This window comes from Chelon labrosus, assembly GCF_963514085.1.
Source record: "Chelon labrosus genome assembly, chromosome: 7".
In the NCBI taxonomy this organism is placed as follows: Eukaryota; Metazoa; Chordata; class Actinopteri; order Mugiliformes; family Mugilidae; genus Chelon; species Chelon labrosus.
In genome coordinates, this window is record NC_140343.1 from 8,513,013 (window position 1) to 8,535,380 (window position 22,368).

General features: G+C 43.8%; 1 protein-coding gene across 4 annotated transcripts in view; it reads left to right on the forward strand.

Moving 5' to 3' along the window:
• Window positions 1-17,589, forward strand: part of kank4 (KN motif and ankyrin repeat domains 4) — a 74,669-nt gene extending 57,080 nt beyond the window's left edge. For all 4 annotated transcript variants that reach the window (XM_084548560.1, XM_084548559.1, XM_084548561.1 and 1 more), the window contains 8 exons: window positions 340-3,792; window positions 6,983-7,076; window positions 10,250-10,522; window positions 11,986-12,070; window positions 12,472-12,691; window positions 12,790-12,932; window positions 13,484-13,684; window positions 16,996-17,589. In XM_084548560.1, coding sequence (XP_084404686.1) covers window positions 340-3,792; window positions 6,983-7,076; window positions 10,250-10,522; window positions 11,986-12,070; window positions 12,472-12,691; window positions 12,790-12,932; window positions 13,484-13,684; window positions 16,996-17,118 — 4,592 coding nt within the window. In that variant the 3' untranslated portion in view covers window positions 17,119-17,589. The remainder of the gene's footprint in view (window positions 1-339; window positions 3,793-6,982; window positions 7,077-10,249; window positions 10,523-11,985; window positions 12,071-12,471; window positions 12,692-12,789; window positions 12,933-13,483; window positions 13,685-16,995) is intronic.
• The last annotated feature ends 4,779 nt before the right edge of the window (window positions 17,590-22,368 follow it).

Sequence of the window (22,368 nt, forward strand, 5' to 3'; positions counted from 1 at the left end):
TATTCATAAGTTGACACAGCAGGAGCAGCATTTCACATGCTGATTAGTTTGTTTTGGCGCAATCACTGCATGATAATTACTTCCCAGTAAGTGATAGGGTTTTACATAATGTACCGCCATGTGTTCAGCACAGTACAGCCTGTCTGTATAAGAAGTGGGTGAAAAGGAATAATAATGCTGATAATAATCTGTGATTTTTGTATTAATTTTGTCTAGTAATTGCAAGTTCTTTGATTTCAGCTGCTATTTTTGTTATCATTATTATTACTTTAAGTAGTAGAAGAGGAAGAAGTATTTAGTGATAAATTGATTCACATATTTGATTTAATTTCCTTACAGCCAACGGCTTTCAGACCAAGGCCAGTGAGGGCGGTGTTCAGAGGAAACAGCTACCCTACTCAGTGGAGACTCCCTACGGCTTCCACCTGGACCTCGACTTCCTCAAGTATGTTGATGATATTGAAAAAGGCAACACCATCAAAAGGGTCCACATCCAACGAAGGGTGAAGGGCCCACCTAAATTCAGCACCCTACCTAGAAATTTCAGCCTTCCTGGGCATGGAGCCAGGCCTGCCCCTAAAGAAAAGGACAGTTCCTGGTCAGGGACATCCACCCTGGGACCCAAGCCTAAATCACGGGTGACAGAGGTCCAACAAATCTTTGACTTCAGAGCAAGTGAAGGAGGAACTTCCAGTCAGAGCACCAGGGGGACAACCAGTCATGTTTCAGCTAAACCCAGAGATGAAGCTGGTGCAGCGTCTCGAGGTGCTGAAGACAAAACCGTGGGGATTCAGGGTCGGCCAAATCTGCTCCGAGCATCGAGCATGCCTATCACCCTACAGCAGCGTAAAGGGTCCGATTCAAGCAGTCCTGACCGCACCATGGGGACACCAGAAAATGGCTCAACGGAGAATATGTTTCGTGCTTCACCAGACGTAACAGAGAGACGGTGCGTTCCCCAGGATCGGTCGGGGCTTCACCAGCAGATTACAGTGGCACTGAAGCGGGTCAGAGAGCTAGAAGAGCAAGTTAAAACCATCCCAGAACTAAAGGCTCAGATCTGCTCGTTGAGGGAGGAGAGGGAGCGGCTGCTACTTCAACTACAAGCCCACGCCCAAGCCCAAGCCCAAGCCCAAGCCCAAGCCCAGGTTTCCACGTCATCCTCTACGATAGGCACAAGTTACGATGCAACGGTGAACAATCAGTCAAAAGGACACAGACCTACAGAAGGGCTCAGCTTAGCTCTGACGACTCAACCCACTGGAGGTTTTGAAGCTACAGAGTCGGTAACAGGGAAAGATAAACAAGGTGGGACAGAGAAAACTAAATTGCTACCAAAAGAGAGGGAGAGTACCTCGGCACAAGGGGAAATGAGCAGGTCATCAGCACAAGAATTGGACAAACAAACACTGCCATCAGAAAAATTGGACAAACAAAAAGAGAAATTAGAGAGTCCACTGGAGAATGCAGGGCAAAAGCTATTGCGGGACATTGCAGGACAGGAATTAACACCCCTTAGGGTGGCTATAAAAGAAACAGAGGCCAGTGCTGTTCAAGATGTTACTGCAGCAAAAGAAGGAAACGTTGAGGACCTAGAAAGTATGGAGAAGCTGCAAGAGAAGTTAATGATACTGGAGGCCAAACTTACTCAGGCTAGTCAAGATCTGGAGAGGACTAATACTCTTTTGAAAAAGCAAATAGAGGAGAACAAAGCAAAAGAGGAGAAAATACTACAGATGAGCGAGGGGATGAGAGTGGAGGTATGTATCACGGAAGCTCAGGACCGGCCAAGAAGAGAGAGCATTGACACGGGCACGGTAACAGAGAGAATAGATTTTGCCAACCAGGAAACAGAGACAGAATCACCTGGTACAGTAGATCAGGGGACCGACACGGATAGAATCTGTGTTGAAGTGTGTGTACCCACACCAAGGACGGCAAGTATAGATCAAGGAACAGGGACAAGTAATGTTGACAGTCAAGACCGTGTGGCAGAGACGGAGGCAGAGATAACAGCAGTAACTCCACCCAGACCCAGAGCCAACAGCATGGAACGGGGAACAATAACCGAGAGCATCATCACTCAGGATCAGACGACCGAGACGCCTGTGGCTGAAAGGGTAAACCAAGTCACGGAAACAGAAGGAGAGATAGTGACAGACCATCCACACAGGCCGAGGGCCAGCAGCGTGGACCGAGGGACAGAGACAGAAAGGGTGGATACGGTGGACAGGGTGACGGAAACAGAGGTAGCGCGGAGGACGGACCAGCAGACTGAGACAGAGACAGAAAGACGAAGGGACAACAACCCGACCAGAGATGCAGAGGCAGAGACTCAAGTGAGTGAAAATGCAAGCAACCAAAGAGAAGATGCAGGTACTGTGGTTATGGACAGTACTGGAGATGAGGGACCAAATGAAATTATTCAAAGAGAGAGTGAAAGTGTGGTTATGGATGTTGTTATGAGTTCAGTCATTGCTGTAGAAAGCACAGTCGTAGCAAGTTTAATTTCAGATGTTGTAAGCCAGAAAGAAGAGTGTCCCAGTCCAGTTGTTGTAACTGCAGAAGACAAAGTTAAAATGAGTCCTGCACAGGAAGACTCAGGCACGAAAGAAATTATACCCCCAAAGAGTGCAGAGACAGAAACCGCTGTAGAAAGACTCAAGACTATAGAGAAGAGAGAAACAGAAGGAAGCATTGTGTGTGCAACAATCAAAGAGACGGTGGTCACTGACACTGTTGTAGTAACGGCAGAGAATACAGAGAAGACAGAGAAGACAGCAGCTCCTGTAAGACCGCAAAGAGGCCGGAAGTCCTCAGTGGAGCAGGCGCAGCCATCGCCTACTCAACTTCAAGCAGCACCTGCGCGTCCTCGTAGGGGATCCAGTGAAGTTCAAGCCCAGCAGCCCGAGGCCCAGACAAAAATCCCCCCTCAGGGACAGGTAGATAGTGTGCCTCCGCCTGAGGCTCAGTCCCCAGCACAGCTCTCTGAACCACAGGTAGAACAACAGGCCCCATGTGTGTCTCAGGCTGAGGACCACAGTCTGGCAAAGAAGCCTCCCGGGGAGACTAATGAGAAAAAATCTCAGAGCCCATCTCCACGCTCCAGTGAAGTCCAAATCAGGCCGAAATCAATTCAAGCCCAACCTCAAACCTCAGCATCTCGACGGGACTCAAAAGAGATGAAAACACCACAGAGGGGATCCAGTGTGACACATCCTCCTCGGCGTGGTTCAGGGGAAGCTCAGACGCGTCCAACTCGCCAGGGGTCAACTGATTCCCAGTCTCAATCTCAGGGCTCTCGTAGAAGCTCCAGTGAGACTCAACCCACTCACAAAGATGCCGGTGAGACACAGTCGCTGCGTAGAGGCTCCAGTGAGGCGGCTCAGCGCCGTGGTTCAAGTGAAGCCCAGACTTCTCGCAGAGGCTCCAGCGAGTCCCCAACATCACCCGCAGCTTTGGGCCAAGTTGTAACTCGGCTAACAGGGCTTCTGGGGGAGCAGTGGGCACAGCTGGGAAGTAGCTCTGGAGCTCAACAGACGGTCAGCCAGCAGGAGGGTCCCAGCACGCAGAAACCGACAACAGGGAAAAGAGCAGAGGCGGGAAAGGGAACCTCAGCCAAGCCCGTGGGTAAAGTGGCCCCTGTAGCAGCAACAGCGAAAGCAGCAGGGAAGCCTGGTCCTTCCAAAATGAGCTCTATTCAGAGTCAACTGGTCAGCTCCCTCAGCGTCCTCTCTGCCTTCTACTCCCCGGCCCAGAAGGCGGCTGCTGCCAGCAAACAGCAAGAACAAGGTAAGCCTGTGGTTCTATTGTGTGTCCGTCTGTCGGAAATCTGCTTATCCACTTGTAAAAGACTCAGGGAGCTGAATCCGCTCTTCCCTCGCATGCATTGAAATGATCCCTTCCTCCCTCACAAAGTATGATGTTATTAGACATGCCACTTAATTACAATACGTCCCTTATGATCTCCGGTTGCCATGAAGTCTTATTATTAATATGTACATGTAGAGCTAAGTAGCCTTGGATATTAATTTGCCACCCTTAATTCTCTCCCTTGAAGGAAAGGCCTAGAGGAACAGTCAAAAACGTTGGCAGAATGGTCTCTGTTGTGTCACTTGTATACGTACAGCTCTTTCATACCAGCTGACGTTAGGCACACACGCTTACTGTGTATTTACAGCAGGCTGGTCTACCTCTTAGTGGCTGTACTTTATTTCCTCTGCAACCTGAAACCTACTCAATTATTTAGAAACACTCTACCCGAGTGATATGCCGTCAAATCTGTCTTTTTGTTACTTCAATACCATCAATAGTACAGTGTCAGCACTACTGTAGACCGGATTCATTGCGTATGTAGTAATGAGGCTGTGGCAGAGACTGTAGTTCACAGTAGGATGCCTTCTCAGACTTCAGGCTTTCTATCTGGAGAACATACTATCACTTTTATCAATAGTTAACAGTAAAACGTGATTCATTGTTTGTTTAAACATATTGCAGCAGAGCACAAAACGCATTCACCACTGTCACTATCACTGCAGGAGAAGGAATTTAATCCTCTTCTCGTCTTCTGGGTACTTCATTATCTGACACTTTGCCAGGAGTCTAATGACTCTGAGTGATATGGACATCTTGCTTTAATGTCTCTTCTTCTCCCCGACACTTTACTAATTATTTTCAGTGACTACCAGAAAAGTGGAGATCAGCCTTACCTTCCAGTGCATATTTTCCTTCGTCATTTTTTTATTTTATTTTAATCAATCTGCTCTGCTGTGGCATCTTCTTCGCGACATCTCCTTAACAATGCAGAGGTCAAGTCTGCAGGCCAGGCACTATCTCAACTCCTTTTTGCTTCAACGCTTGGCACCTCCTGCTTTACTGTTTACAAAACATTTGTATTTAGAACTATGTTGGCAGCACATTTTATTGTCTACACGCGATACACGCTGTGTTCCAAGGATACAGTAACTCTTGCCTGTCATGTACAAGGATGGGAAAACAGCCCGTGATGCTAAGCACTGGTGAAATGACATGGTTCAGTGACCTCCAAGAGCACATCAAACACATATTTCTCATTCATATGTCCATATATATATATATATATATAAACACACACACTAGGGGAAGTGCACACAGTCGAGTGGACTCTCAGGCCCTTACTCATACATCAAACAGATGATGTTTCTTGTCCCTCCCTTGATGTCTCACTTTTCTATGTCCGGACTGGAGCTGAGTACAGAATCACTCCGCTATCACACACATATTTTATGTTCAGAGGTCATGTGAAGTTCAGTGCTGGGAGTACAGTATACCAGAGTGCTTTCAAGTGAACTGTGTGTAAATGCCTAGGAATCCATATACTGTATGTGTTCTCCTAATACTGTCCCTCTTTCTGAGGATAACGTTCTACATCTTGGGAATCTCAAATTGCCAACCTGAATGCTTTGGCCTCACATCACAGTAATGTTCAGCTTCAACATACACCAATCAGGCGTAACATTATGACCACCTGCTTTGTAATGTGTAGGTCACCCTTGTGCCTCCAAAACAGTTGTAACTCATAAGAGAATGGACATCTTCTTCTTCTTCTTCCGAGGGTGTCCTGCCATGCTTGGCAACAGAATGTTGTTAGTGGGCGCCTTTGGGTCCTATGGGTTGAGGGGAGGGGCCTTTGTGGATAAGGTTTGTCCCAGTGCATCCCACCGATACTTGATCAGTTCGGGATCTAGTGAATTTGGAGGCCAGGTCAACACCTTGTGCTGTTTTTCATGGTTTTTTGAGGTGTTCCTAAACCATTTTTACGTGTGTGCATCTGTGTCAGGCTGCATCCTGCTGGGGATGGCTGCTGCCATCAAGGAGTGTCAGTGCTATGGGGTGGGGGTGCACCAAGATCAGGTCAATGTTATCCACTTCTCCTGCCAGTGGTTTTAATGTTATGGCTGATTGGCATATATTGAAACAGAACCCACTATTGTTGCATATAGAACTCTCACTTATCTCAGTCATCAGAGACTAAGAACTAAATATCTCTCTTAAGTGAGGAAGGTCAAATCACACCATTGTTTTTATTTACTGGTAGTTAGCAAAAATGTGTATTGAAAGGCAAACGTTACCTCTCTCCATTGTCTCCTCAGAGATATATTTGATCTAAAATCATCATTCTTCTTGGATGGTGGTCGCTAGTATTTTCTGAAGCGGATAGATTTTGGCTAAAAGCCACATCCTCGTGTCCTTGCATAAAACATTACAGATCCCTTGCACCATGTCCGCTGTCAGGTACAACTAAGACAGCCGACTCGGGCTCAGAGCCAAGGGAGTCAGCAAAGGAGACCATACAGAATCAATTACTGGGCAGCAACATACGTAAGAAGAAGACCTGACAATGTCAAGGTTGAAGGTTGTCAATAAGGGGTAAAATAATGACCTCTGCAGTTTGCTAATGGAATACTTTATGTGGCCCTGTACTTTTATACTCCGAAATAAACGCTGAAAAGCTGAAGTTATTGAGGATGTCTTTTGGAGTGCTACTCACAGATATGTTCTTCATGTCCTTATCTTTATGTAAACTTTTTACTTTCTTCTTTACTTGACACTCTGGAACAAATATATTTTCTTTCCCTGACAGTGAGATAATATTGCTTTTTCCTTCACTTAACTGGGTGGACAAAAATTACTGCTCCTCCGGTAGCTGATATCACAGAAAATGCATCAACAGTGGCTGCATACAGCAGAAGGGTTAACATTTTTTAACCCATTTACATCTCTGCATTGTTTACATATTCAGCAGCATTTGTGGTTGGTTTCTTTAAGCTACGAGGGTAGTCTCTTCCCATATTGAATCAAGAAGTTTTAGTTGAGTGGAGCCAACATCACACTGTAAATTGTGTTTTTCTATGAGGACATTCTGGTTTACGCACATCTAAATTCCACGCAATCCTAATGAGATTTCTTTCTCCCCCTCTCTTTCTTTCCTCCCCATCTTCAGGCCTCAAATCAATTATGAAGAAAAACGGTGTTGCTGACAAGCAGGGGACCAAGGGAGCCAAGAAAAACCTGAAGTTTGTTGGGGTGAATGGAGGGTAAAATCTTCTTTATAATCAGCATCCAATCTCTGTGTGATCTATGTCTGTACGTGGGCTACAGTTTGTTTTCGTGCATTTTTGTGTGTGTGTGTGTTTTTGTTGTTTTTTCTTCCTTACTGGTGCATTAATGCTTGGGCGCTTTCTGCTGAGTTTTATTTGTGATGGATTACGGATATTATTCGGTTTAACACAGATTTAATTTTCACATGAAATTCATATTTTGATCGATGCAGCTTCGGGATTAGGATTGCTACTCCAGGTACAGTGACTACTAGTAGATAACCTTGAATGTCTTATATCTAATTTTATACCAGGCATTATTACATTATACTTTTATTAATGTACAGCCATCTCAGAAAAGCCTTTGTCTGATTTCCAAACACTGTAGGCCTCAGTAAAACTTTGTTTATCCCCATACGTGTACAAATCCAGGGATCCGGGATTTTCAAGCGTCAGTATCTACGTGTTTTTTGTACGACCGCTTTCTCATCGTTAATTTGATTTTGAACTTTGAAGTCCAGCTGTGTCTCCCACGAGCTCTTCTCGCTGTTAGTCATCGAGGCTCATGAGACGACAGACTGCCCTGAATTTAACCTCCCTGCAGCTGTTGAAGCGAGTGCGAATGTGCGCGCATCATTGTGTTCTACCTTATGCGATGTCTGCGCATCAGTGTTGATGGCACCTCAGTGCTTTGTGCCGGTGTGCTTAAGTCAGCATTTGCTGAGGGTAGATGCAGTGTGCGTACGCGTGCTTGTAAAAGCTGATGAATTTTCTGTAAGGAGATGGTATCAGGAGGAAGAACAAAAGCTCATCTCTGCACAGACGGTAGACGGCTTCTGTTGGCTGCCTGGAGCAACACCTGTATACACACAAACACCAATTCCCTGGATGCTTTACCTAAACATACACCGTACTTTTGACTAAACTAATGTAGGTATCAACTCTCAAGTTCAGTGAGCTTGTCCTCACAGTGTGACTGTGCAGACATCCCTTAACATGTACACATTTGCATACAAATCCAAAAACCCAAGAGATGGCCGCCGTGGTTGAAAAATGAAGCCCACGCGAGGTGCCAAAAAATGCAGTTCTCTTTATGGCTTCTTGAGGCAAAAAGTAAGTAAGTCAAGCCCCAAACTTCACCACAGAAATAAACATGTCACACACTGCCTGCTTTGTTGGTAAGATACTGCCAAGATGGAGACAGCTGAAAAAATTGTCCATGAATCTCTGTGAAGTGCTAAAGCAGCTGAGTTACTTGTAAGGTCATGCTGCATTTTTTTTCTAAGGGGAGAGCAACAAATTTCCATCTTCAATTTTGTATGTGCAAAATCCCCTAACTAGATATTCAGTCTTATACACCGTTTCCAGTATCTTAAGGGTTCACAAGCTAAATCTGATTGGGTCAGATCGCAGCAAAAACATATTTATCCAATACTGTTTTGTTAGATATTCCTCTAATCCTTTTCCTCTTTTATATTAAGAATGATTAAATATGTTTTAATCTCTTTGAGCCTCTGAAGTTATTCTTTCATTCATTCATTCATCTTCTGTAACCGCTTATTCCTGTTAAGGGTCGTGGGGTCTGCTGGAGCCTATCCCAGCTGTCATCGGGCGAGAGGCGGGGATCTCTTTGAGCCTCTGAAGTTAGCGGAATAATATTTAAATAACACAATAGACATTTCTGGACTCCCATCAAAAAAGCTGTGAATCACTGATCTAACTGATCACAGAGGTCTACTGTCTGTCCCAGGGGCCTGGCTGCAAACAAAAGGCGACAAAAGTTTGCAGTCAGGGCCCCACGGCTGTGACATGATCTGTCTGAGGAAATCAGGTCCGCTGACTCTACGATCTCTTTGAAAAAGAGCCTCTCTTGGTTTTTACTTGAGTTCTAAGTGAGTATTAATTGAGATTTTATGATTATAAGATTACAAAAAGATAATTTCTCTTGGTTCACGTCTAATAATAGATTCATTTCCTGCATCACCGTGGAGCATTTCTAGTATTTCTCATCTATACCATGAAAGGCTCTGTCTCCCGTTCTTGGTTGGTATCGCCTCCTCATATCAAAGAAACAGCCGCCTTGAGAGTTGTTTTATTCCCGTGTTCCTGTTCTTACATTCCTGAGCTACACTGTTTTATGACCTGCTCACCTTTTGCGGTGCTTTCTCAAAGTGTTGTTGTGAGGTCTTTTCCTTCCTCCCCACTTCAGAATGAGCCGCGAACACACCCCAGCTCTCGAGAACGAATAATGAATCGTCTTCGGAGCTGCAAAGATCCACTCCTTATAAACAAACGCTAATGTTTTGAATAAAAATAGTCCTCGTCTAGTTTGCCCCCTGAGACTTCAATTCTGCCCCTGTTCTCTCCTATAAATATCTCGCCGTTTCTGTGCTCCTCCGCTCGATCCCAAGAAAATTGAGCAGATGTTATATATAATGAGACAAACATGTCAGACAAACAATATTTTCCAGACTATCTTTAGGCTTCTGCCCACGCCGGGAAGTGGGCTGCTGTTTGTATTTCTTCTCTTTGGATGGTCTAACCTATCTTTGCTCTCCCTTGAGCTCCTCTGGAATCCGGGGAATGCCGTGGCCCCTGAACGCCTCTTGTGGTGTGGCGTCTCAGCATATGTGTGTGTGTGCGCATCTTGAAATAAGTATGAATCAGCGGCATTCAGCATGAGACTTATCTGATCACTGGGCTCACAGAGGTGCCTTCATGGCGCGCACTCAAACACATCGTACCAGCAACCTCCCCAGCTCTATCCTGTCCTCATCGAACAAGGTGGCGTTTTGTTCAAGGCTGCACGTGTGTGTGCACAAACACACTTATGGAGTTTCATGTATATGTTATTTGAAGGATGTTTTGGGATATCTGGGCTGAATTAGACAAGCGTCTTTCTCATGTCACATTTGAGGTCTGGAGATGAATGGTCCATTGGTGTTTACCAAGCCTTGGCTGAAGTTGACTTTACTGCTCTCACATTAGTTTTACCTGCTTAGATGTTTCGTTGATGTGGCTGCTTGGGGATGTCTAAATACTGTACAAATACTTGCTTTCAGGGAAGAAACATAATATTTCTAAGCCTGTGACAGGTAAAATGTTTAGCGAGTGTTTTCTTTGGCGTCTAGCTCTCATTATTACGCCCACTTTTTTGTGCCCTCTTCAAGCTATGAGACGACGTCCAGTGAGGAGTCCAGTGGAGACGAGAAGTCAAAGGTGGAGGCTGAGGAGGAGGAGGAAGACAGCTCGGAACCAGAGGTGGAGAAGGGAAATGGAAAGGAGAAGGAGAAGGAGCCTGAGGAGGGAGCAGAGACACAAGAAAAAGCTGCAGAGGCCACAGCTGAAGGAGAAGGGGGTGCTGCAGCTGCAGAGAAGCAGGTGGAAAGAGGCCTGATGGATCCAGAAATCAGCCATGAGCTCCTGGAAGAGCTGGCCGAAGGGTGAGAGCACATAAACAATAGTGTTCACGCGTAACTCAACACAATCTATGATGAGACAGTGATGTCAGGTAGGCCCAGCTGAGTGCTTTGTTTTTCTGTGCAGCTCCATCCTATATTCTTTGTCTGAGACAGGCACTGAATGATGCTTTGGCACGCAATGGGCCCCCCTACACCCACACACACTCTCAGAAATCCAGACAGCGCTCACTCATACCTACTCGCACTTTTGTACAACCCTGATGACATCTTTATATCTGGCACAACCACATACTTCATAAGCTTATGTTTTATGCAAAATTTTGCTCCTACTCACTTCCGTACAAGCTTCTCTCTCTCACACTAAACTGCCTCTCAGACTGTCGCACAGACACAAAAAACATATAACCAGCAGTGTTGTCCAGTGAGTGATCACTTATCTAGTCAGCAGATGGGGCAACAGCACTTGCCTGGTCGTTCCTGTGTGCACTCACTGGCCAGTTACGTCTTGCTAGTACCAAGTCGGACCTCCTTACGTCTTCAGAGCTGCTTTAATTCTTTGTGGCATTGATTCGACATGGTGCTGACATTCCCTAGAGAGTTTGGCCAATATTGACGTGACAGCATCGAGCAGTTGCTGCAGATTTGTTGGCCGCACATCCATGACGCCAATGTCTTGTTCCGCCACAAAATGTGCTCTATTGGATTGAGGCCTGGTAACCGTGAAGGCCGCTGGAGTACGTTGAACTCCTTATCATGTTCAAGAACACAGTTTGAGAGGATTCTAGCTTTGTGATATTTGGTGCGTTATCCTGCTGGGAGTAGCTTCAGAAGATGGGTACACTGTGGTCATAAAGAGATGGACATGGTCAGCGACAATGCTGAGGGAGGCTGTGGCATTTAAACAATACATATTTGGTTGCAAGAGGTACAAGGAATGCCATGTAAATACCCCCCACCCTATGATCAGCTCACTAAATGACCTTTCTTCCCCATTTTGACTCTTGGTTTGAACCTTTGGTCATCTTGACCATGTCCATTGATTGGATGCTTAGATATTTGCATTAATGAGAAGTTGAACACGGTATACCTAATGAACCGGCTGGAGAATATATATGTGTGCATTTGTGTGCACTGTACACTGTTACTCTTTTTAGACTTCATGCAGCCCGGCATGTACAATCGACACGACTTGCGTGGATATTATGGGGCAGTGAATCATTTCAAACTGTCAGCAATGAGATTTACATGTGCTATCATTGTGACAGTCTGTCAACCGACGCGTGTGAATTGTGGAGGGTTGCAAGACATCTTTTATGCCCTTATGTTGTAACTTTCTGGCAAAATGTACACAAAAACCAAAGGCGCTGTCTCACTGCAATACGTTATTCAGGTTAAATCTGAGTTGAAAACAACAGGGAGAACAAATAGGGAAGAACTTGTGGTGGCCACTGCTAACTGGTTTGTCATCTGCGTTTTGTTTTTAGTGAAAAAGTTGACCAGGGTTTTATAGACGCATGCCTGTATGTGAAGGATCGCATGGAAGAGGTTTCATCCCCAGATAAAGAAATGGTAAGGACTGCTCTGACTGTATTTAAAGTGACTTCTTAGTTCATATCTTCATGGTTACCTGTCTGTCTTCCTTCTACCGTATGCTCTTGTCCTAAATGTGAAAGAAAATATGCAATTTCTCTTTGTAAATTCAAATTTAAAAACTGTGACAAATGTATTTGTCTCAGGAAAGTGCTTCAGTTACTGTGTCTATTCTCTTTTAAACTCTATGACTACATAGAGCTGGACCTCGTGGAGTAGTTTAGTTTATAGTGCTGTCCCTTCGGTGAAAATGCAAACTGCTGCACAACAGCATAAACTGTAAAGCTGATGTCGAAGCAACAGTAAAAAGAAAAAAAAGAAAATAAATACTGTCACAAGCTGTTATTTTATTTTATGTCTTTCCTCTCTCTACTCCTCAGCGTCAGGTTTTAGTGGTGCTCTACCAGGAGTGGTTCAAGGTCTCCAGCCAGAAAGGCTCGCAGGCAGACACCGTCAGATTATACCTGCGACAGGTGGGACTGACCACACCCACTCTCCTGCCGTATGTTGTGAACTTGACGGACGGCAACGGGAACATGGCCCTCCACTACAGCGTGTCGCATTCCAACTTCCCTGTAGTCAAGCTCCTGCTGGATACAGGTGAGATGCAAGACATGTGACAAGGCTGAATTCAGAGCAGGTGAGCATTAAAAAAAAAAAAAAGATAACAAAAATATTCTTTGTTTCTACGCGTCCAGGCCTGTGCGAAACTGACAATGTGAACAAGGCGGGCTACACTCCGGTGATGCTGGCTGCGCTGACGGCTGCCGAGAGCCCCGATGATCTGGAGGTGGCGCAGCAACTGTTGAAGCTAGGGGATGTCAACGCGCGCTCCAGACAGGTAACATTACAGGATGTGTGCTCACGCCGGCACACAGGAGTTGTCCTGAATTTGTGTCAAACAATTTGTTGTGCTGTACGTGAGGCGTTACTGCAATAAAGAATGCTGCATTCCAAGAACAGCACGTCTGGGAACTGAAAAAAAATCCTCCGGGGAAATCAGAGGCTGCTAGGAAATGTCTGCAAGTGGGTCACTGTGCAGGAATACATGTTAAAGTCAGCTGTTTTTTTTTTTTTTCATGACTGTTGGTGGAAACTATGCAGAATTCATGAAAAGTAGAGGAACAGCATAACCCTAAAGTAGCATATCCAGGTCACGGGAAGTTGCATGCATGTGTAGAAAGAAATCATGTCATTTCACGTAAATACAGTAGTCTGTCACCTTCCAGATACAGATTGGATTCAACATATAGCCATTTAACTCACCCTCGTCTCCCTCTTTTCCTCTCTCATCCCCGACACTGCGTCCCTCCTCATTATGCGTTTCCCTATCCTCCCCGTCGTACCCTTCTTCTTCTGCTTTAATTCCGGTTTCCTTGCTCTCGTCTCAAGGCGGGCCAGACGGCGCTCATGCTTGCGGTGAGCCATGGCCGCGTTGCCATGGTGAAGCTGCTCCTGAGCTGCGGCGCCGACGTGAATGCCCAGGACCGCGAGGGATCCACGGCCCTGATGTGCGCCAGCGAGCACGGGCACACGCACATCACGCGCCTGCTGCTGGAGACGGGTTGCTGCGATGTCAGCCTCACAGATAAGGTACACTGGACAATTTACTGGACTATCGTAAACATGTAGCTGCTCTCACCTCACATTTGAACTGGTTTAGCAAAGATGAGATTCCTTTCTGAATGTGCTGTCCTTGAAACTGTTATTTTCTTTTAACTGGACACAAGTTCACCCAGGTCCAGGTCCTTACTTTGCAAAATGCTGCAACTAATGTTCAGACAGTGTTGCCTACTGTCCCGCCAGGTTTAAAATATGCCACATTATGAGGACCATAATCCCTCACGGAGGTTTGAATGCTACATATACACCGATCAGCCATAACATTAAAACCACTGACAGATGAAGTAAATAACGCTGACCATCTTGTGACGATACACTGTTCTGCTGGGGAACTTTTGGACCTGGCATTCATTCGTGTGGATGTTACTTAGACATGTAGCACCCACCTAGACCAGACCAGGCACCCCCACCCAATAGCAATGACACTCCTTGATGGAAGCAGCCATACCTGACAGACACACACACAAAAACGCTTTAGGAACAACTAAAAAGAAAACATGAAGAACAGCAGAAGGTGTTGACCTGGCCTCCAAATTCACTAGATCCCAAACTGATCAAGTATCTGTGGGATGACCCACAGAGGCCCCTCTCCTCAACCCATAGGACCCAAAGACAGACACCACAGGACGCCCTAAGAAGGCCCATGACCATTCTCTGATAGGTCACAACTGCTTTGAAGGCACCTACACGATATTAGGAAGGTGGTCGTAATGTTATGCCTAATCGGTACCTTATATTATACACAGATTAAAGGACAACGTCTTTCATCTAATTAACTTCACTACCTCATTTCAACTGATAACTTTTGGCTGGCTGTATTAGACGAATGGTGGCATGGCTCCTACTGCCTGTCACTAGATATTAGGCTGTCCAGTCTTAGGTGCTCAGCAAGGCTGTAGTCACAGAGTGGCTGGTGGCTGGCCAACACTTAGTAGATTGATCGCTCGGCGTAGTACATTGTAGTACGGACTGTAGATTCCCCCTCTGCGGGCTGAGTCGCCCGGTCAGAGGCTGATCATATCTTGACTGATCTCCTCGCCCTGCCGAAGCACTTCTTCCTCGCAAACAACTTCACATAACTCGTGTGTTCTCGGCATGAAAAGTCTTTGCCAAGAACAACCACGTGTGTCTGGTGGATGATTTGCGGTGTGACTCGGCGCGGCTGTGATCTAAAAGCAGAGGAAATAAGAATCTATTGCCACTAACTCCACCGTGCATGGAAGTCAAGCAGTGCGTCTAACAAGCTGGTGAGATTTGCACGAGGTTTAATTCAGTTATCCCATGAGACAAGACATCCAAGCATGTAGACTCATCTGCTCTTGTTTGCTCTAATAGCTAATACATACCTACACTGATTAGAAGAGTAAGACTGATGGAGGAGGTAACAAACAGTGCCACAGAGCATGCCTTGTTCTGTCAGCTGGGAGGATTTACAGCTGTATTATTTGATTGATGTCGCAGTGTCAACCACGCAAGCCCTCATAAAAGACAGGCCTTCTGGCGCTTGTGCTTTGGAGAGATTCATTCATGTCAGTAGCTGGTCAGGGGGACTGTTATCCTGAAGGACAGAAGCTCCAACTACTGAGAGTTAACAGTAGTGGTGTTTTTAATTAACTAACGTGTTCGCTGAGTGATTAAAAAAAAAACAAAAAAAAAAAAAACTGCTGTGATGCCGATTACGTGTTCGTATTTGATTCATATTTTTCAAAATCAGGTCGGTACTTCACATTGTTTCCTGTGCAGAAGGAATTAAGAATATTCTTATGTTTGAGACAAGAAATAAATAAATATATCTTCTTTTGAATTTCTTAACAGCTTACTCTTAAACATCCCAGGCTAACTAATTTCAGAACAAATTTTCAGACAGTGCAAATAAGCTATTTGTCTTGTTTGCTGCACACTTGCTGCACATTATATATAATTTTGGAAATAAACTGGTTAATGAGATTATGATCAGTCAGGTTTCTCTAAACCTTATTTTGACATTTCAGGACAGAGAGAATTCAGATAACAGCTCCTTTGAACAATGTTTGAATCCATAGTCATATGTAGCGCAAACGTCCAGTCATATTCAAATCAGTTTTATTCATGTAGCGCCAGTAACAATATAAATGGTCTCAAGACGCTTTACAAAACCCGGCCTCAGAGAGTGAGCATGAAGCTGAGTGGTAAGGAAAAACTTTTAACAGAAAGAAACCTTAAGCAGAACCCAGCTCATAGAGAGGGACCCATCTGCTTGAGGCAGTAAAAAAGGAGAGAGCAGAGGAGGAACGTACATCTGACCAAAGCATACGTATAGAAACTAATTGTGATACAAGTATGATATACAGTTGTTTCGAATCGGCTCGAGGGCCACAACGTAAGGCGGAGACATATGGCACAGCTTCAAAAGTAAGGGTGTATTTCATTAAAAAGAAGCAAAAAAAAACAAAACATGGTCCGTCTTAAAGCCTCTTTAACAAGGCCCTTTATTCAATCTTCTCAGGCGTGGCTAGTTAAAGTGATTAGGCACAAGCCAAAGACACTTGCACAGCCACCGCAAGGCCAGTAGGGGTGCAGAGGGGCGTAAAAATAGTTGATGTTACATGAAAGATTTATAATGAATAGAACCAGCGCACTGGAGATACAGGAGAGCGTGAAACTGTTAGTGACAATAGTAGTTTTACCTCAGGTGAGTTAGCTGCTATAATGGTTGAATGTAAGAGGCGTCATAGGCAGGAATGTTGAATTATACATTCAGATAGGAGTATCCAAAAAAGGTTCAAAAAAGGCAACTGGACTTGTAGAGTTTTGAGTTTCACCACTCATCCGAGTAGCTTCTTCAGTTCTAGAGGACTGGTGGGAAGTTCGAGGTTTAAATAGGAAACTCCTACTGAAACTTGCTTGCTGTGTAAACAACCAGAAACAGGTGCAGCTAATTTCCATCAACGGTTGGGTACTTACCTGTTGTTGAGGGGGGGACTGTCCCTGTCCTCTTTCCCTACTCTACAAGTCCAGTTGCCTTTCTTTTTTGGATATACCATGACCTGGATGACCGAGAACCTTCACAGACTTCAGATAGGAGTCATGAAGACTGGGCAGGATGGTGAGACCAGGACCACACATGTGTTATGGTGTTTGCAGGTCAGAAACACACAACTGCAGGCTGAAGACACTCACAAAAAATGAGAACGAGAATGCATTTAAACCAAGACAACACTGCCACTCTCAGGATCAGAGCAGTCACTACAGCGTGCTGGATGTGAAATTGTGACGTTTTGTCTCTGTTTTTTTTCCCCCAGAATGGTCAGACAGCCCTGTCGGTGGCAGAGGGAGCCTCTCACCAAGACATAGTTGACCTTCTGAAGGCCCAGCTCGAGGCCGGAGCCTCCTCTCAGCCTTCTTCTTCCACAGACCTCCTCTAAGAAAGAGGCGCGTAAAACCATTACAGCTCGCCAACGCCAACTTTTCCACTTCCACGACTCTCAGCTCACCAACACAGGGGGAAAGAAAAAACAAAAAACATGGAATAAATACATGGTGACGCCACACAAGACAGTCATCTGTGACGTGGAGCAGTAATTAAAAACCTCTGAGACCAGAGTGTTTCCCGCACGTCTCTTGCCAACACACCTCGCGGTGTTTGTGGATATGCTGCATTAACCACTCAAAGTGGACGGACAAGACATCGCCATAGTAACAAGTGCGATTGACAGGATATTAAGCAGGACACAGGGTGAGAATACGAAATAAGACAAGAGGCGGACAGAACGACCAGAGAGCCGCTCTGAACTGCTGCTTCTTACCGTCGACGACTAACTCTTGAAGCAAAATACTAAGCACATGATCTACCTTTCAAATATATGATATTAAATATAACATTATTTCTATTTTTTGTTCCCTTTTTCTTTTCATTTTTTTTTTTAAACATTGACATTGTTCTTTACATATTTTGGACATAAGCCATTATTGAGAACATAATATATATATATATATGTAGAATGTTATTATTCCAACAGATTATAAATCATATACAAACACAGAAACTGTATTTTCTACTGCACTTTTTCTTTTTTTAAATTGTGTTTGTGTACAGTAACAAGTCTGTTATATTGGTGTCCAGAAGAATGTACATATATATATGTATATCTATAAATATCTCCAGAAGTATTATTAAGAATTTAAATAATAATAGAATTTCTCATAATTCAGTGGATATTTAACATAATTGTTTTGCCATAGTATTCTTGTTTGTTTTTATTTTCACACATGGGACGTGGGTGATCGTCGTCGTCTGTGAGGTGAAAGTTTTCCGTTGGGCCCAAAAGAAATCATTTTTTATAACTCCAATACGACCAGACTGAAGAAAGACAAACGTCTTCTCGTGAGGAGATTGAACCTAATGGAAGGTGCTGCATGCCGATACCCCCACTGGATGTCTTGTAGTAGTACTAAAACATCAGTATGTTGTAATACTGTCTTTTCTCTCTCTCTTTCTCCCAGTCTCCGTCCCTGAAGTTTGAATATAATGAATGCCTTGTTCGCTCTGCTCGTTTCAAGTCAAACCATGTATGCAAACTCCTACGAAATGCACAATGAATGTCAAGCTGGCTGTGAAACATTCCAAGAAAAAAAGAAATAATAATAATGTAGCAAGTTTAACTATAACGGCACGGATCATAGGACTAACAGGCTGTCAGTGGATGCTGGTATGAGTCTGGATGTTTTTTGTTTTGTGCGACTAGAGGCGTTTAATCACTCGATCTGGTCTGTAAATTGCCAAGTACTCCTTCGTTCTGCACCATGCGGCATGTTGAATCCATACAAATGGGTGTGTGTTTGTGTGGAGGTGGCAGTTTAAGAAGCAATATCAGTGAAATACTACCTTGGTCAATCCCAAACTAGGTAGGGTGAGTGACCTCGGTCTTGCCTTAATCAGACGACTCTCCTCCATCCTGGAGTTAAGGTGTGATGAGCGTCAGCATCGTGAGATGCTGATCAGAAACTAGGTAGGGTGAGTGACCTCGGTCTTGCCTTAATCACACGACTGTCCTCCATCCTGGAGTTAAGTAAGGCGTTTCCCAGGGAGTATCTTCTTCTTTTTCTCTCCTTCTGTTGTTCATCAGAAACCTACGCCCATATTCCTATTAATAGTATTGTGAAGCAGGTGTAGCCGTCCGACCAAATGTTTACAGCTCAACATTTCCTCTTCTGCGATTGCTGTGGATTTCAGTTCAGCACGTTCACGGGGATCACTAATTTAACAGAATACCTTAATCAATAAATAATATGCCTAGATAAATATATATATATACAGTTTAGTTCTTACATCCCCATATTCTGCCTGATTACGGAGGAGTAAGAACTAAACTAAAAAAAAATATATATATATATATATACATATAACTGGTATTTTAATGAGGTACAGCCAGTTTGAATAGGGTCACTGAAGGTGGAGTTTAATGGAGAATACCACTCAATTTAACAACTGCCATATCTGCGATCAACAACGATCCAGTCTGCATTTAGAGTCAGAAAATAGGTCACTTTGTACTGAGGTAAGACTCCAGACAGCTAATCAAACTCTGGAAATTTCTACCCAACATTTCTTACCGGCAAATCTAACATCTGGGCTCTTATTACAGTTACTTGTTAGTAAAACAAGATTCCAAATTTAATGGCTTGTTTGCATCATAATAAATTACAGTGCGTTATTTTTAATCATCTAAAGTTTCTCTTTTTTTGCAGCATGATCCGGCTTCTTTTTTATTTCCTGACGCGTTTGAAATATGAGCACAGACAGTGTAAACTGATCCTGAATATAGACGTGAATATCTCCATTTTTTCCCAACAGCGCCTCAGTAATCAGGTCAGAACCTTTGTCGACTTCCAAAGTGGCGTCAGTGACGCTGCGGTCACACAGAATCCGTGAATCTGGATTTGAACCGGATTTGATCTGATCGCCACCTACTGTCTGTACATTACAAGAATAGCTTCCCACGCTGCGGACAGCCAGAGGATGATCAGATCCGTGCTGTGAGAATATATATATCCGGTGTATCTGGTCTTCCGTGTCTGCTGCATATTAAATCTTTACGAAAAGTCATGTATGTTTTAATCCAGTGTGATGCAGATGTAATACGATTTCAAAACTGGCTGAGCACCAAAGAACGGAAATCAGAAGCTGTTTCACAGGGGGTTAATATATACACAATATATATATAATATATACACACACACACACACACACACACTTTAGCTGTTCCTATAAATCCAGCCAAATACGTGTAAATACAATATTGTGAAAAGTATATAACAAGTATCGTCTGACAGTTTGATCTAAAAAATATATATATATATTAAGTATTTATTCTAAATGCTATATTTTTTACCATATATATTATACTTACAGTATTTATGCATGGACAAATATTCAAATAATACTGCTGGAGGGGGATTTGGATTGATTGATTCCCCGATGATGTGATTATTTGACTTAACTTTGACTGGTCAGGTGGTTATAGTTAACGTGTGATTTGATGAGGTTGTGGACTGTCATGTGCCCTTTAATGCTACTTTTGACTCTGTATAGGGCAGATCTGACACTGGCTTAAACAATGTAGGGAAACAACTCCCCCGATTTTAAATGCAGGCCTGAAAATGACAGTCTTATGGACAAGACAGAGTCAGATGTAAAAACCTGTGCGTCTCTGTAATATTCCCTGTACGACGGGCGTGTATGTTACGGAACAGAGAACTACTTCTAAATACAGAAATAAAGATTTAAACTTATTAAATGCTTTCTTCCTGTTGTCTTTTATCATTCCTGGGAATATGACGAGTGGAAAACCAATTGAAACGTCCGTTTTAAACCTCTCATGCTTGATTTGCTGTCTAGAATGTATGGCGTCATCATGCCCAGATCTAAAAAGCTCCCCAAGGCCTTCAGAAAAAAACAAAAACAAATTGTGGATGCCTATGAACCTGGCAATGGATTTAAAAAGAGTTTGGTTGCATTGAGTCAAAGTGCATGTGTCTTAACTAGAAAAAGATTGCGCACATTTGACTTGCACCGGAGCTTTCAAATGGACGTATAAGCAAGGTAGACAGCACAGTGGTGCATCAAACTCCTGTCTCTGTGGAGTTTGCATGTTCTCCCTTCGCCTGCATCAACTTTCTCCACCTGTCTCCTATAGTCCCAAAGTCATGCATGGACTCTGAACTGGCCTGGTAGGTGTTCACGTGGGTGTGAATGGTTGTTGCCGCTGTGATGGACCGGTAACCTGTCCGGGGTGAATCTGGCCTCTTGCCCAATGCTAAAGGTAAAACTATAAAGTAATGCAATAAATAATGCAAACAATAATTGCAAACTGGAGAAAAAAAAAAAAAAGTATGTTTATCTTCCTATGTTTAAACACTTTAAACATAGGAAGGATAAATGATGGTGAAATAACTGAAAAGGGCAGACTGCTTTTCAGGATAAGAACTTTAGACAGATGGTGGTGGTGGAAACATTATGGCTTGGGGCTGTTTTGCTGCCCTCAAGGGCTGGGCAGCTTGCAGTTATTGATTCATCTATAAAATCTGAATAATATCAAAGGGTGCTTGAAGAGAATGTGACACCATCTGTCTGAGAGTTGAAGTTAAACAAGAAACGGACCAAAATGCAGCAACTCATAAAGGAACGGCCGAAGGGCGTACTTGCGTTTTTCCACAGAAAAAAATATCTACCTATCTATCTTGTATTTTTGTCAAATGTGGTTCTGATCACTACGTTTATCTGTAGCCACTGTTTTAAAGAGGATCAAAAAGCCAGCGTGGTGGCATGCGCTTACTTGTTCACGACTGCATCGTTTATTTTAAAGGCAGTTGCATTCTTTAAGTGACTCAGTAAATACAAATCTGTTTGCATTAAGTACGCCGACAGTGCACGGGTAAGATGTACCGCCGCAGGGCTAAATTAACTCCTGTTCATTAAGCAAGGAAGACGTCACCCACTTTATTTATGATCACATGACACACTTACAGCAATACACCTTATGTTATGCAGACATTAATGATCATTTAACACTGAGAGGAAGCCTAGGCAACAACTAAACATAGACTAGATCATATTTTACGAAGCTGTAAACAGCTTACGGCCTGTATTGCCATTAATCCTGTGAAGTAATTTAAATCATCAATCTATCTGAAAGAACAAATAATGAAATATATCGTCAGGTGAAGCACTGCGGTGCTACTGTGGTCATATGCTTTCCATCCATTCATCCCTATAATCCTTTTAGATTTAACAGGGATAACACGTCCAATATTTTAGTTGTTTTCTCATACAGTTCATATGTCATACACCAATCAGACATAACATTATGACCGCTGACAGGTGAAGTGAATAACATTGGCCATCTTGTGACAATACAATGTTCTGCTGGGAAACTTTTGGACCTGGCATTCGTGTGGATGTTACTTAGACATGTAGCACCCACCTAGACCAGACCAGGCACCCCCACCCAATAGCAATGACACTCCTTGATGGAAGCAGCCATACCTGACAGACACACACACAAAAACGCTTTAGGAACAACTAAAAAGAAAACATGAAGAACAGCAGAAGGTGTTGACCTGGCCTCCAAATTCACTAGGTCCCAAACTGATCAAGTATTTGTGGAATGACCCAC